This window comes from Sarcophilus harrisii, chromosome 3 (genome assembly GCF_902635505.1).
Source record: "Sarcophilus harrisii chromosome 3, mSarHar1.11, whole genome shotgun sequence".
Lineage (NCBI taxonomy): Eukaryota > Metazoa > Chordata > Mammalia > Dasyuromorphia > Dasyuridae > Sarcophilus > Sarcophilus harrisii.
Window position 1 is genome coordinate 970811 of NC_045428.1, and position 15793 is coordinate 986603.

Here is a 15793-nt window from a genome sequence, read left to right on the forward strand (position 1 = left end):
ATTACAACCACAGACTGCCTCTGCCTCTGTTGCCTAAATTTTGTTGTGTATTGGCAGATTAGAGGTGGGAGGTACAGCTGGCGAGGAGCCTGGGGGAGGGATGAGGGCAGCTCTTCCCCCCTCCCCCTCCTCCCCTGCTGCCCCACTGACCTTGGTGCCCGCGCCCCTTTGGGCTTCCCTCTGCTGGTCCTGGAGGTCAGGCACCTGATCCCTTATCTTCTCCCCACTTTTACAATGTGACCCTTTTAATCCACAGGATCATTTGCATCTTCTCTTTGAAGGAGGTGCTATAAGGATGTTGGCTCTAAATCTAATTGCTGCTTTCCAGTGTTCCCAGAAGCCTTTGCGAAATGGAACCCATGCTCTTGGGTTTATCAAGCACTGATCTATTGACTTTTACAGCTTCATGCTCCCCCCTGTTTCCCAAAGACCGATTAGTCTCCCAGGGCCTTTGAGGACGGCTCTGCCCTGGAGGAGCGTTCCAGGCCTGCTGCTCCGTCCCGATAGACCCCGGGAGATTCCTGGGTGAGCCTCGGACACTTGCAGGCTGGCAGAAGACATCCCTGCTGGAGAGGAGACGCAGCGCTTTTCCGGGCAGGATGGCCACTGCAGCCTGGAGCCTGCACTTCTTTGGCTCCCCGTCTCCTTGCCCCTGGAGCCCCGGATGGGTGGACGTGCTCTGGACCCCCCATCCTCCCAAAGCCCCTCACCCCCCATTGCTCGGATCTCTGCCCACGGCACCAGGCCTGCGCCCTCCCCTTCTCTGTTCTTTGGTCTCAGGCCGCTCGTCTCATTCCCCACTGCCCCCACGGCCACTCTGGTTCTTTCTCTTGGATCCCTGACCCTGTGGTGGCAATCCATGGTTCCCACCTGCTTCAGCCCCAGCCATCCCCACCCCCTGTCTCTTCGACTTCTTGAGTCCATGGGTGAAGCCTCCAGAGCATGAGGCAGGGGCCCGTTGTCGCTTCCCAGTGTCTGGCCTCAGTTGGCCTTCATTACCTCCGGGTCAGCCTGGGAGCAGCAAGTCAAGTTACCAAGATGGTGCGTTCAGGCAGAACAAGACTGGAAATTACACACACGCCCATAGCTATCCTCACCATGGTTTCTTTTTATTTAGTGCTTGTCCTGTGTCAGGCACTGAGCACATTACAATTACTATCCGATTTGATTCTCAAACAATCCATTTCACAGATGGGGAAACTGAGGCAGACAGAAGGGACACGAGTTTCTCAGAGTCCCACAGCTAGATTTGAAGCCAGATTTGAACTCAGGCCCTTCTGACTCCTGGACCAGGACCCTGGGCACAAAGTCACTTTTATTTTTCCATACCTTAGGACAAAACAAATTTTAATTTTAATTACAAAAAAAAGCCGTATTTGCCAGTGTCTCCCAGCCAAGTTCCGGCATATTAGGATTTTTTTTAATGAAATTCATTCCTTTACGCACCCTCTGCCTTCACATTGGCCTTATGGGCTATTCTTGGCCCTCCATGCAATGTCCCCGCCCCTCCATGCCACCCCTCTGTGCCCCCTCCCCTCCATGCCCCCTTCCTGCAAGGTGCCAGCTGGCCCTCCCTCATCCCCGAGCTATCTGTGAGCAGCAGGAGCTGGGCACCATCTCTGAGAGTGGCACGGCCCACGTGTCTGCTGCCGTCCGGCCTGAGGCTGGCCCGGGTGCCCTCTGCAGCGGCGATAGTACCCGTCTGAGTACCTGGAAAGACGCTGGGGTCCTCATGGATGCCCATGAACTGTCCCCTCGCAACCACATTTGCCTTTTCCCAGTCTTCTTCATTCACTCTGGAGGAATTGGAAGTTGGAAGGAAGGGGGTGGAGGGAGCCCAGGTGGGGCCCATGGCCGGGAGTCTCAGCAGGGCAGCCCACCCGCTTCCAAACCCTTTCCAGCCATCAGCTTCCTCCCTAGGCCCTGGCTCATGGTTCAAGACTGAGCAGGGACCATGCCCATTTTACAGATGAGAACACTAAGGCTCCCAAATGCAGTGATTTGCCCACAGCCCTCCTCCCCCGGCCTGGCGGCTCCTCCCTCCAGGGCCACTGAGGGGGTGGGCAGCCAAGGCCTCCCCAGACCTTACCGCAAGCATGTCCTCAGGTCGTCTTCCTGGCTCGGGGTCAGCCCCACCTTCTGGTCACGGAGAACCTTGTTCCGCAGGAGCCTCTGGCGCCAGGCCATTGGCAGACACCTCTCCATGTCCAGGATAGTGATGGCTCTCTGGGGTCAACAGCAAGGGGCCCCTCAGCTCTTTGTCGGAGCCCAGGAGCCAGGCACCCAGGAGCCCAGGAGGTGGGAGCCCAGGAGCCCAAGATGGGGCCCTGGGCTGTGATCCTGCCAGCCTGGGTCTCTGAGAGTGGTGCCCAGGTGGACACTTCTCTGGCCTGCCGGGGGGAAGCCGGCTCCTTGTGGGAGAGGCTCGGCCCCAAGGAAACCCCGCTTCCGACACGGCCCCTCTGGCTTTGGACAGATCGGGGTCCTGGGGTCCTGGAGGGGGCAGGGCAGATCCCTCCTTAGCATCCCCCTGAGCAGGACAGTCTGCCGTGGATCTCTGGGTCTCAGGACCCCCAAAGTCCACCCAGCTGCCTCAGGCAGAATCCCTGAGAACGGCCAAGTAGATTGCCCCCTTCTCCCATGCAGAATGCTCCAGGGCCTGGTTCTTAGGCCAGGTTCTCAGGCCCAAATAAATGGCGTCTCATTGCCTTTCATTCAAGCCCACCTAGAGAAGGGTGCCCCCCCTGCCCCCCAAATCCCCCCCGGCTTTGCAGATTATCCCACTCCCTGGAGAGGACATTCAATCTCCCGGCCTCCAGGCCCGAACTGCTCTCCCCCCGGACCCCGGCCTCCTAAATCCCCAGCTCCCCGATGCTCAGCCTTGGATTCCCTTGTCCTTGTAGAATGAGCTCCCTGAGGGCAGGGCCCATGTCCAGACCTTAGAAGGCCCCCAGGGCCCTCGGCCTCCACTTAGGGGATGCTGAGGAAATCCTCTGCCGTTGGGCTCTGCGCTCCCTTATTCATAACAGGGGGAGAACAATTCTCAACTATCCAGAGGCTAAACTGGAGATGGCCAAAGAAAGGTCATTCTTCCTCCCGGCACGATAAGGCTGCACATCGTAAACCTTGGGGGCCATTGGGCTCTGCCCGATGCTCAGGAGCTCTCCAGATGCTGCGGTCACCCTGTCGCAGACCTCGGCCTGGCCGGGACAAGAGACTCACTGCTGCCGGGGAGGCGGCCCCACTCAGGGCTCCTGGGCTGCCAAAATAAGCCAGGCCCGGTACCTGCACACCTGCCAGATTTTCTCGTTCTGGAGGACACCTCGGTGGCAGTCTCGCTCCTTGAGGGGCGATCAGCATGTTGAGGGGAGAAGCACGGAGGTGAGAATCACATAGATGATGAGGGACAAGAGGAAGCCTGGAAAGCTAGGGTGCTCCGGGCCGGACAGGTCCCCGAGCCCCAAGGGTCCAGCAGAGGAGACCCGATGCATTCCCCACGGAATCGTAGGGACAGTGGTCGGGCCCCGGACACGGACGGACAGGGCCCGAGAAGGGCTGTGCAGAAGAACCCGCTATCAGCATGGAAGGGCCAGTCAGGGTTTTCCTAGAATATCACATCCACAACCCGATGTCATCTTTGTCCCTCAACCCTCTCCCACCTTCCTTTTCTATCAGCAACCCCCCCACAGCCCCCCCAGGCCACACAACCTGGACTCTCTCATCCCTATGTCCGTATGTTGGCAAGCCTTCAATTGCATCTCTCAGCATCTCTCATCAATATCACCTCTCTATTTTCTTGTCAATTCCAGCTTTGTAAGATCTCTGTCGATTTCTGTGACCCTTTCTTGCTCATTTCCTTCGCTGAATCCTTTCTCCTTTCACTTCACAACTCTCTCATCAATATCATTTCTATATCTTGTCAATGTCAGTGTGGTGACAGCTCTGTTGATTTCACCACTGCCAGCACCTCTTGCTCATTTCACCTTTGCATTTCACACACCTCATCTTTGCGGCATCTGCCAATTCTCTCCTTCTTTCCTCAAGTTGCTTCCCCACCCTGGAGGAGATCACCTCCACCACCTCCACCTGGACTATGGCAATAGGTGCTCAGGGTCAGTCCATCCTCCCTCAACCACCTAGTGACTTTTTTATAGCACAGATCTGTCTCTCTGGGTTTGTTTCTGTCTCTCTGGATTTGTCTCATCTCTATCTCTCTCTCTAGAGTTTTGTCTCTATCTCAGTTTGTTTCCTCATCTCTCTGGTTTGTCTCTATCTCTATCTCTCTCTAAGGTTTATACTCATCTCTTCCTCACACACACACACACACACACACACACACACACACAACTTCAATGACCTCCTTTCTCCTCCAGGAGCAAATACAAAAATACAAAACCACCATGTGGCATTTCAAAACCGTCATCATCTGCCCCTGCTACACTTCCTTCCTTCTGACTGACCCCCAACACAAGATCTTTGATCTATTAAACACTGGCTCCCCTGAGCTGATCATTGCAGGAGCTGTTAGCAGAGGTGCCGGGCACATGTGGTGCTAGAAATTAACTGGATGTTAACTATTATCAGTCATTATCCACTGAATCTCATCAACCTCCCCTCCCCCACTCAGGTGAATTACTTCCTAATGATCCTGGTTTGGAAGCCGGCTTTGTCCATCTTTATTTGTATGTGACTCCTCCCTCTATTGGACTTTGGGCTCCTCCGGCAGGGACTGCACTGAACCCCAATGGCTTTAGCATAGTCCTAAGGATCATGGGGAGGCACCTGATGTTTACTGACTGACTGCAAGCACAGAAATGGCCCCAAAGATGGGACCAGACAGTGGTCCTGCAGCGGGCCCCAGGCTTCAACCATCAACAGAAAACATGTTGGCCCTCTTTTGGAACAGAAGTAAAAGATAGTTTAGAACAATGAGCCCCTTGTGTGTGTGTGTGTGTGAGGGAGAGAGTGTGTGTGTGTAAGTGTGTGTGTTTGTGTGTCTCTGTGAGTGTGTGTATGAGTGTGTGTGTGAAAGGGACAGAGAGTGTGTGTGTGGTGTGTGTGTGAGGATGATGAGGTGTGTGTGAGTGTGGTGTTTGTGTGGTGTGTGTGACTGAGGTGTGTAGGGTGTAGGGTGTGGGGTGTGTGTGGTGTGTGTGAGAGAGGTGTGTGTGTAAGTGTAGTGTGTGGAGTGTAGTGTGTGTGTGTGTGGTGAGGTGGAGTGTGCAGCTGGAGGGGCTGTCACCCTGGGAAGGGGTTGGCGCTTTTTACTCACCAGAAGCAAACCCACTAGGGAAACCACATACACTAATGGGAATCTGGCCCATCATGGAATCATCTGGGGAAATAGGGGACCCTCCATTGGCGGAGGGCAGTGAGACACGGGACAGAAGGTGCCTAATAGTGCCCTGACTGACCCAGGGTGGCTCTCAGCTCTTTGAAGAGTCCCCCAGGGGGAACCAAGTTAACTAGGTGGGGGGGAACGTAGACAGTGGAACAAACAAAGTCTCTGTGGGTTATTAGCGTCTTCTCCCTTGCCCTTCTGGGCTTGCTGGGCCGGGGGGCCCCAGCCATGCCCTGGCCTCCAACCCTGTGTGTGGGGAGGGCAGGGCGGGGAGGAGGGGAGGAGAGAGACCCAGAGCCGGGGCTATTCTTGCAGGGCCCTGGAGGCCGGCCCCAGCCCAGGGCCGGCTGAAGTCCCAGGGCTCACCTTCTGCAGGACACCGTGCTGAGATGCCCGGTGGGCTTGGAAGCCAAGGTAGTGGGGGCAGTTGGACCGGCCCAGCACCAGGGCCGGGCTCTGCCGGCCGGCCACAGTCCGCCCGGGCCCAGGACAGCCCCAGAGAGCAGAGCACCAGGCTGCAGCCTGCAAGGGCTGAGCAGAGCCAGCTGCCTTTGCCTGGGCCGGCCAAGCCGCCTTGCAGGTGGCCAGGACCTCTGGAGAGCTCCTTCCCCTCCTCTCCCCTTGGTCTTCCTCTCACATCCCCTCCCCAGCTCCTTCTCCTCCTTCCTTGGACATGGGCCTAGTGCTTGGGGTCCTGCCCCCCCCCTCCAGGGCCCTCCCCTCCTTTCTCCAGCTCCTTCCTCTAAGAGAGGCCCCACCCAGGTCGGCAGCCTGCCCTCTCTGGGGCCCTTGGGACCACTGGGATCTCTTGTCCCCAGGGCCATGTGGAAGGGCTCACCCTCACACCAGAGCACACATGAAATAGCTTTTCAGCAGGAAGGGCCTGAGCTGGAACGGCCTCATCCAGTTGATGTCCAGGCCCTGGGAAGCAGCCCAGCATCCAGCCCTTGGCAGCCCCTCCCCCAGGCTGGGAGTCCCGGCCCCTCCCAAGTCAGCCCGGGGTGCTGGCGCCCCCTGTCCCCCCCCACTGCCCACCCTGTGCCCGCAAGGGCCCACAAGGGCAGAATGGGCCCGACTCCCTCTCTGCCCATGGGGGGGGTGGAGCCTCAGCCTCAGAGGCCAATTGCTCAGGGGAGGCTGGAGCCGGGTCCGGGTCTGGGGGGAATCAGCCTCTCCAGGAGGCCCACCCAGAGTCCCCAGGCCCAGCGCTTCGTCCCCGCCTGCCAGACTTACCGTCTTCACTATCATTGCCACGGCCGACAGGAAGACGTACACCTGCCCCAAGATCCTCCAGGGACTCATGCTTTGGGCTCGGCCAGGAGACTCCTGGGGGGCAGACACAGGAGCTGGCAAGCTTGGAGCCATGGGGGTGATGCAGACCTGGCCTCCTCCCAGCCCGGCCCCCCCATGTCTTCTCTGCCTGACGTCCTTTCTCGGGACCCTCGTCTCTGGCCCGCTCCTGCCCCAGCCCTGCCTTGGTCCTGCCTGTCCTGGGCCCACCTTCTGTCTGCTCCTCGGAAGCTTCACAACATTGTAACCTGAAATGTGGCCATGCGCCTGCCTTGGCCACCAGTCTTGCTTCTGAGGGTCTCCCGGAGGTCTCTGGACCCCCAGAACAAGCCCCCAGCAAGGGAGCCTGAGGCCCCCCTCCTGGCCTGGGGATTCTCCACGTCAGGCCGCTGTCTGACCCCTCGGGGACCCAGGCTGGTCAGGACGCTCCCAGCCCATCCTCGGGGTCTCTTGTCCCGGCAGCTCAGGAATCTCTCGGTCCCTTGGGCCGGGGTCTGGATGGGCATCTCTGTGGGTGGGGGGGAGGACCCCGTACCAGCAGGTCCGGGGAGGGGGGAGGGACCCTGGGCCAGTGGGGGAGGGCTCCAAGGTCCCAGGACGAGGAAGATCACCTGGCTCCCCTCCATCCCCGGCCGTTGGGCCGTGAGTGCCGTGAAAAGCCCGATGTAGCTGAGGTACCAGGCGGTGCTGACGGCGAACAGGGCGCCCGCAAAGGAGGCCCACTTGGCTTGCAGCAGACTCCGCAGGGGCTCCACTGCCAGCAGATCGGAGGCTTTCTGGAGGCAGAGAAGGGCCTGGAAGGCCGCCCTTTGTCTCCCCCTCTCCTGCTGAGCTCCCGGGGCCCACCGCGGCCCCGCCCCACCCCACCCCTGGCCCCCTCACCTCCATGTCGGGGTGGAACGCGACCATCTTGAGGGCAGAATTGGGCTCCGTGGTGTCCAATTCACTAAGGTCGTACAGGGAGCAGCTTATGGGCCCATAGGACCACTCACAGAACCTTCTGCCCAGGTAGGTCATCGAATCTCCCAGGGAGAGCTCTCGGGTCAGGATGCACTGGAACAGCTGGCCGGGAGCGGAGAACAAGGGGAGGTGTGGGGGGAAGGAGGACGGGGCAGGGAGAGGAAGGGACCAGGAGCGGAAAGAAGGGGACGGGGGGCAGAGGGAGCAGACAGGCAGGGAAAGGTCATTGCCAAGAGCCAGAGCCCACCCCACCCCCACTCCCGACAAGCTTCCCTTCTTCCCAGAACTGCCCTGGACTGTCTGTTTTCAATGTTTGCCTCGGTTTCCCCATCTGTAAAACAAGGATGGCTATAAGCCTCCCTCAGGGACATGATGAGGATCAAAGGAGACAAAGTGTGTGTAGCCCTTGGCACAGTGTCAGGCACACGGCAATGCTCATAGAGCCTGATGAGCTCGGGTGGACCTCGCACAGGGTGGCCCACCAGGCCCAGGGGAGGGACACAGCCAGGGCTACTAGGACCCACAAAGGCTTTTCTTAAATTCCCACAGCAGAGTCCCAGATACACTCTGCATTGAGGCTGACTGGACCCAAGAGATGAGCCCTGCCCCCCCATATCCCCCACAACCCCTCATCCTTTCTGCCTCCAGCCTACAGGCTTTGCTCCCTGTCTCTGAGGAGCTAGCCTGCTCCCAACTTCCAGGGCTAGCCTCATCCCTGACTCTAGGGCTGCCCCCAGGGGCTAGCCTAGTCCCTGCCCCTGGGCTAGCCTTGTCTCTACCCTCTGGGCTAGCCTGGTCTCTGCCCCTGGGACCAGCCTGGTCCCTGGCAGAGCTAGTCTTGCTCCCTTTGCCCAGGGCCTAGTGTGTCTCTCTAGACCCCTCCCCGGCTCTGGCAGGAGGTTCCTGGTTCCCTACTGGCTGGTCGGCGGCCCTCCCTGTGCCCATCGGGCCTGTACCTCGAGCTGGCCCTCCTTGGCCGCCAGCTGCAGGGGAGTCAGGCCTTGGAGGTTGCGGACTTTCTCCAGATGGCTCATGGAGGCCGTGCCGTCCCTCAGCCGCCGCTCCTCGCTGAGCTCGAGCACCAGGAGATACATTTTGACCATCACCAGCTGGTTCTGGGCCCTCAGCACCAGTGCATGGAGCACCGTGTTCCCGAAAGTGTCCTGGGTCCGCGCCAGGTCGGAGTCAGCCCGGGCCATCAGGAACCTCACCATGTCTGGCTGGCAGGTGCAGGCCGCCAGGGACAGCGGGTATTCCCCTGGGAGACCCCGACAGCCTGTGAGGGACTTGCCCCCAGCAGCCCTGAGCCCCAGGGCAGACCCTGCCTCAGCTCCCAGGCAATATTCCGTCCTGGAGGGCCTTGGGGGATCCTACACCCGCCCAGTGCCCGTCCCGACCCCTGTGGCCCTTGTCCTGCCCCTGGCCTGGCCCTAACGGGGAGGGGCAGGGGCGTAAACTCCCTTAATTTCTTGTGCCTGCCCTTGCTCCTTCTCGGGCCTTGGGGACATTGTACCAAAATAAAACAATCCTCCGTGATGGGGTTGGGTTGGAAGAACTGGCTTCCCGTGGCCCTGGCGAGCAGTCGGCCCCCCACTCCACCAGCGGCTGGGCAATGACTTCGGAGGGCCCCTCTCGATGGCGATGTGCAAGGCTGTCTGTCCTGGGGAGCCACAGGGAGGGGACCAGCCCGTCTACTCCCCAGAGGCTGGGCCCGGCCTCCCTGGCCCTCCCTGTGCCCACAGAGGGCACAGGGCCAGGGCGACCCCACCGGGGCTTAACCAAGGGAACTGACTTCATCCTCAGCTCAGCATCCCTGGCCCTTTCTGGCCTCAAAGCGCTTTGCTGTTCATTTCTCCCCATCCATTTCACAGATGGCAGCCCACTCACACCGCAGTAGAACTTGTCAGTGTAGGGGAAGGTTGAGCAGCTAGGCAGAGGTGGGGAGACGTCAGTGCAGCTTAGAACATATTCATGTCCTCCACGGCTTTCACTCTTGTCCTGAGACCTCAGCAGAGCCTTCATCAGAGCACATCTTCTGACAACCTCCTCTGTGGGGGAGATGCCGGAATCACACAACTGGACAGGCCCTTCTGCTGGACCCGACCCTTGGGCTGCCACACTGAGGGAGCCTTCTGCCTTCAGGTTGCTCCCCAGGGCAGGCTGTAAGCAGGGGATGAGGCAGGGAGGCTGGGCCTGGAGGGGGCGGCTTCTGGCCCCCGGCCCTTCCTCAGGCTCCTGGTCCTTCTAAGCTTCAGGTTGTGCCGAGAGGAATCTCCTGCAGCTGCTCCCCTCCCGGCCTCCAGATCCCCGGCAGCGATGGAGCTGAGGGGTGCTCCCCGAACCTGGCCCCACAAAGCCCTTGACCTTGACCATGTCCTCAGGCTACCACCCCCACCTTGCAGGGGGCCCGCTTAGCTCCAGGGCTCCTGGAGGCCCGACCCCCCTCCCAGACCCATGGCCAGAGGCTGATTCCCAGTCTGGGTGTCCCAGCTTCCCTCCCGCCCTGCCGGCAATTCCCCTCAGTCGGGACCGTCCTGGCCAGTGGTTTCTTACTCACAGCAAACCCGGGCCCCTGGGGATGGGCGGGCGCCAAGCCTGGCTCCCCAGAACTCAGGACGGCAGCAAACCTGCCTGCCGAGGCCCCCAGCCCCGTGGCTCTCCTGCTGCCTCCTGCCCCTGGGAGGAGCCACAGCCCAACCTCAGACACTGGGACACACCGGTGGGAGGGGCGCCAGAGAGCCCTGGGCAGGGGAGGGGCAGGTGGGGAGGGGCCCTCTGCGACAGGGAGCGGCCTGCCCCACTTGTGCGGCCTCTGCGGGAGTCTAGGTCAGGGGCCTTGCCCTCTGGGCAGTCTCCTGGGCCTGGGGGCTTGCGCATCATCTCTGGTCTGTAAGGGAGTCCGTTGTCCCCCAGCTCCCGACTCCGGGAGTTCCCCCCCCCCAATTCCTTCTCTCCCAGCTGGCCCTTATCCCATCCCAGGCTGAGCCTGGGCTTCTTGGGAACAGGGGCACGAGGGTCCCCACCCCCCAGGATCCTTGCAGGAGAGGCGAGCCCCAGCAGCAGCCTGAGCCTCCCTCGGCCCTGCTGGAGATGTGACAGACCTCCTGGCCAGCCAAGCGAGGCACAGGAGGTGACCGTCAGAGTGGCCTCCGACAGCTCTAGGGTGTGGGGGGAGAGCAGGGCGGAGCCTGGTCCTGCTCCACCTGCACCGGACCCCAGGCAGAAGGGCTCAGTTGAGGGGACCCCCGGGTGTAAGCTGGGTTACTCCCAGGAACCTCGGCTAAGGAAGGGAGCGGCCAGGGCCAGGAGAAAACGGGGGCTGAGGTCTCTGCTCCAGAAGGGCTTCCTCCACCAACGTCAGGGAGTCAAGAGAAGCTTGTAAGGGCGCAGATACCATGCACCCTTTCGCATGCCCCAAAGGGGATCCGGGATTGTCACTGGGGGAGTCGGGACAAAGAAACCCCCAGGGGACCGAGGGGGAGCAATTTTACCTTATGTCCATCTGTACCTCTAAAGTTCTGGAAGTAAACTGAAGGCCGTCCTCCTGGCTGGAAAGAGAGTCTGGTCTCTAGTGTTGTCTGGGGGAGGGAGGCAGCTGGTCTCCCTCCCCTCCCCCATTATCCCCTAAGGTTGGGGAGGGGGGCTCCCCTCAGGTAAATTGTAAGGGGGCCAGAGTGTGTGGAAAGGGAGGGGCAGAAGAGTCTCCTCAGCCACTGGCCTCCACCTTTCGGCCCCTCGGTATAAGCAAATGTTCCTTAAAGACAAACAGGGACAAACTCATGGGAATACCGAGCATGTGCAGGCAGCTCAACAGAAAGAGAGACAGAGACAGCGGACCGCAGGAGGCTTTCAGCACTCGTTGGAGCATTTCCATCTGATCTTGGGAGCAGCCAGGCCGGGGCGAACAAGGCCAATTCATTTGTGACCGAGCAGAAAGAGTGGCAAGAAGTCCAGAGACAATAGAGAAAAGGGGAGTGCAGGAGCAGAAAAGAGTACGCCCATTATCAGGCCACTGGTCACAGGGGAGTAGGCAGAAAGCTTGAACCTGAGGGAGAAGGCTGAGAGAAGACTCAAGACTTCACAACTGATTGGATAGGGAAAAGAACAGGGAGAAGAAAAAGAGGCAGCAAAGGGATACTTTACTGAAAAACAGAAAACCAAAACCACTAAACCCCTCCCAAGAAAAGAAAATAGATTCCCTCCCAATGCAAACCAAAGAAATCCCAAAAGCAAAGTAGTGAAATCCAAAACCAAACTAAGAAAAACTGCCAAAACCGTAAAATCCAAAATATCTAGGCAAAAGTCAACCCAAAACCACCTCTAACTCCAGCAAAAAACAACTCTAACCTGAAATTTTCTTTCTTTTCTTTAGCAAAAAAACCCCTAATACTAACAAAAACAAGAAAACAAACAACTACAAAATGTAAATGCGTCTAAAACAGCCAGAGAAAACAACCACCCACAAGCCCCTTCCAATCCCAAACCCCCACTTAAATACCAAAAAAAAAAACATGTCGTAAAAGCAAGAAAATCCCCAAAAAGTAAAAAATCATATTTCCAAAAATATAAAGAAAAACAACTACCACCAGCCAAAAACTCAATAAAACTCCGTACACAAAACCCTATGTCAGAAAAATATGCAAAACAAAAATGCAAAATTCCCCAAGCAACCCACTTTCATCCCAACGCCAGCCCCTCACCCTCACCACCCCTTTCCACACCCCGCCCCAAAAACATACCCCACCACCACACTCCCAACCCAAACACGAGAAGGAATACCCCATTACTCCCAGCAATACCCCAAAATCCAAACTCACTCAAAACCAACACAGAAAAACAAAACAACCACACTTTCAGAAAAAAGCAAAATCCAACCCCAACAACTAAAACATAAAAACAAAACTCCCACAGCCAACAAAAAAAAACAAACCACCCTCCCAAAATGGCCCAGAAAGAAAACACCACACTATTATACAAAAACACAAAACACAAGCAAACCCCACTCCCAACTAAACATAAAACAGCTCTTCAAACAACACCAAAAGGCCAAAAGCAAAAATAGCAATGCTCCAAAAACACAACCACACAAAAACACAACAAACACTCCCAAAACTTTATAACACAAAAAGCTCAAGAAAAACTCCATGCTGCCAAGCAAGGCCGCCCCACTCCCATCACAAAAACGCTACCCCATTCTATTCCTACTCTACTCATCTCTCTGTACTTCACTTTCCACTTTAAGGCCAACTTTTTAATCACTCTGAAACACAAAGTCAACACACTCCCTCCCAGGCTGAAATTAAGCAAGGCACAGCACAGCACGAAAACATGCCCCCACACGCACTAGCAAAAAATTTTACCATTTCCCTTATCTTACTCATTTAACAAATAAAAAACAAAAACAACAACACCATCACAACTCCCTAAATCACACCGTGCTCCACAACTCTCCCAAAGCCCGTAAATGTAACCACCCCACAACATCACCACTCTTGCACTTACCTCACAAAACACTAGCCCACTGCACAGCCATGCACACTCTCACGTAAAAACAGCACAAGAACAAAGAAACACCACCACTCCAAAAATACAATTCCAGCTCAGCCACGCCCACGAAATGCCCCACAAAACTGTTAAACCCCAGCTCTTTACACCACCAACTCCAGCCCAAAACCTATTATTTCACCAAAATGCCCAAAATACTCACCACCACCCGAAACACCATAACACAAAAACCACCTCACGCCTTCCAGCATTTCTTGCCACACCCCGAAAATCACTCTACACAACACCGCCCCGCGCCACACCACCACCCCAACCCCCACCCTCCCGCTTCCCCACACCATCCACAAGCACCAGCACCAGCAGAAAACACAAAACTTCCCTCACCAAAAACTCTTCGCCCCAGGCCGCAAACAAAACGCAAAATTCCATCACAACACCACCAAAACACTAAACAACACGCCAAAACAAAACACCACACAAAACACTAACACTAACACTGCAAAAACAGAAAAATCCCAGAATTTACAATCCACAATCCATCGCCACCGCTATACAAATCCGTAGCAAAACCAAAAACACAAAACACCAATACCACTCCCGCCAAAAATGCTCACCAATACCAAAACCGTTCACCAACACCATCTGCCTCCCCGCACTCCCAAACACCACCACCACCATCTTCCCACGCCCAGCAGCAAGCACCGCCCACCACCACTCCCCCACACAGCAAAACCCCGCCCTCCCCATCCCACAGCCCATCACTGCTTTCACCCACAACCGCACACTTAATCATGGCCAAAACCCCATCACCAAATTTTCACACACAGCCGCCCGCAAAAACTCTAAAACATTTCACAAAAAAGTAAAAGCAAGAAAAACACAATCCATTTAATCTCCATTATCACAACTTTACCACAAAACCCGCAGCAACACCATGCCCACCACAACCACCCCAGCCAGCCCCGCCAAAATTTCACCGCAAAATGCCAAAAACCGCAGCAACAACCACACCACCACCACCCCTCCATTCCCCAACCACCACCACAGCATCTCACACCACCTGCACCACCCCGCTTTCGCCAGCCCACCGCCCCCGCCCGCGCAAACTTAACTACCCCACCCCACCACCACCCCACTTTCCCCAACGCGCACCAAAACCATCACCCCAACGAAACGGCAAATGGCCACCACCGCAACCTCGAAACCGTAAAATGTAATATTCTTATTCTTCGCTCCTGCTTATTCTACCCCGAAAAACCCATTTTCTAAAAATACCTACCAAGCAACACTTTATTTCAATGGCAAACTCCACTCATCTCCATCCGGTAACCAAAAATTCCGTCTTTAGCCTTATACTTCATACCAGCAATAACTCACTTCTCTACTGCGTTTCCACTTTCTTGCAGCTTTGACCTTTGCCTCTGCTTTCTTCAGCCTCCAGCCAGCACCAAGGTGGAAGATGCAATGAATCTCTCTTGCCTCAGAGATAGGGCTTGTGGACTTCCTCCCAGAGTGCTCCTCTCTGATCCCAATGTTCCCAAGTAACTCTTTCAAGCTCTAAGAACTTCCTCTATATATATGATCTCCCAAAGGTTAACTCCTCCTTCTGGAGGCAGGGCTTAAGGGAGGTGTGAATTCGGATATCTCTTTCTAAACCCTGAACTCTCCCAAACTTGTGAACTCCATTGAGTACTTAGATACTTATGAGCTCTCTAAAGGTGTGAACATAAGCATCATTTCTATCAGTTGTACTTAGTACCTTGTTTCAAGTTCTGGCCCAAAATATCTCCTTCTAAGATCAAATCAATCATATTGAACCACGCCAAATTAGATAATTATTGTCTCTATCAATTCTAATGCCTTAACACTTTGTAAAGATTCCAACAGGGAAGGACCCTAATCTTGCTGGGCCATCTTTCTCCTCAACACCGGCAGAGCCAGTCGAGGTCCGGCGCTTGCTCTTCGGCCTGGCTCTTCGGCCCCATGTTCTCAGCACGTCATCAGACACCCTCGTGGAGGGCACACCTGGCGTCCGAGGCCGCGAGCCGAGGGGACGTTCTTCAAGGTGAAAAGGCCGCCAGCCACCCCAAAGGGAGGGAGGTGGGTGCAAGATGGACAAGGGATTGTGCCCTCGGCTGGGCCCTGGAGCCGAGACGCAGCCAAGCGGGGCTCAGCCCTCTGCACTTGAGCTCATTTTGGCCCCCGATCCACAAGGAGAGACACGGGGCTCCCCCAGCCCCCCACACTGTCCCCATGTGGAGCCACAAGAGCAGAGGGAGTTTCAAACACTGGGCTCACTTTGGCCATGCGCTGCTTCCCACTGTCCCACACGACCTGGTTTGGGGGAAGCTGGTGGGAGCAACTCCTTTGGTTTGGCCTCATAACTCTCAGTCGTGTTATTACTCCCTACCTGCATACCTTGTTTGATCCGATTGATAACCAGAATAATCCGAAACTCATTATCTAGAATGATCAGGTTGGAAGAGAAAGCTGAAGGCTCTGTTAGATTGATGGTGTTAAAAGGTGTTAAAAGGATGGGAGCCAGTCCAAGAGGACCAACAGGAGCCAGAAGGGGATGAGGAATTCGATAGAGAATGTGAAGCTCTGTTACAAGAATTTGAAGAGATCTCAGTGTACAAATAAGAGGGGGGACGGAACGACATGAGGTGAGATCTTTCAAGACAGTTGTGAAAATCG

General features: G+C 56.4%; 1 protein-coding gene and 1 pseudogene across 1 annotated transcript; both read right to left on the minus strand.

The window, feature by feature from the left end:
• Positions 1 to 1088: 1088 nt before the first annotated feature.
• LOC116422153 lies at positions 1089 to 6706 on the minus strand (annotated as a pseudogene).
• LOC111720294 (transient receptor potential cation channel subfamily V member 1) lies at positions 6662 to 13774 on the minus strand. The gene is made up of 7 exons (XM_031957312.1): positions 13711 to 13774; positions 10364 to 10794; positions 9481 to 9751; positions 9191 to 9251; positions 8548 to 8941; positions 7514 to 7693; positions 6662 to 7407 (listed from the first exon to the last, which is right to left on the minus strand). The coding sequence occupies exons 1-7, from the start codon at positions 13772 to 13774 to the stop codon at positions 6865 to 6867; spliced, it is 1944 nt and encodes a 647-aa protein (XP_031813172.1). The 3' UTR covers positions 6662 to 6864.
• Positions 13775 to 15793: the final 2019 nt, after the last annotated feature.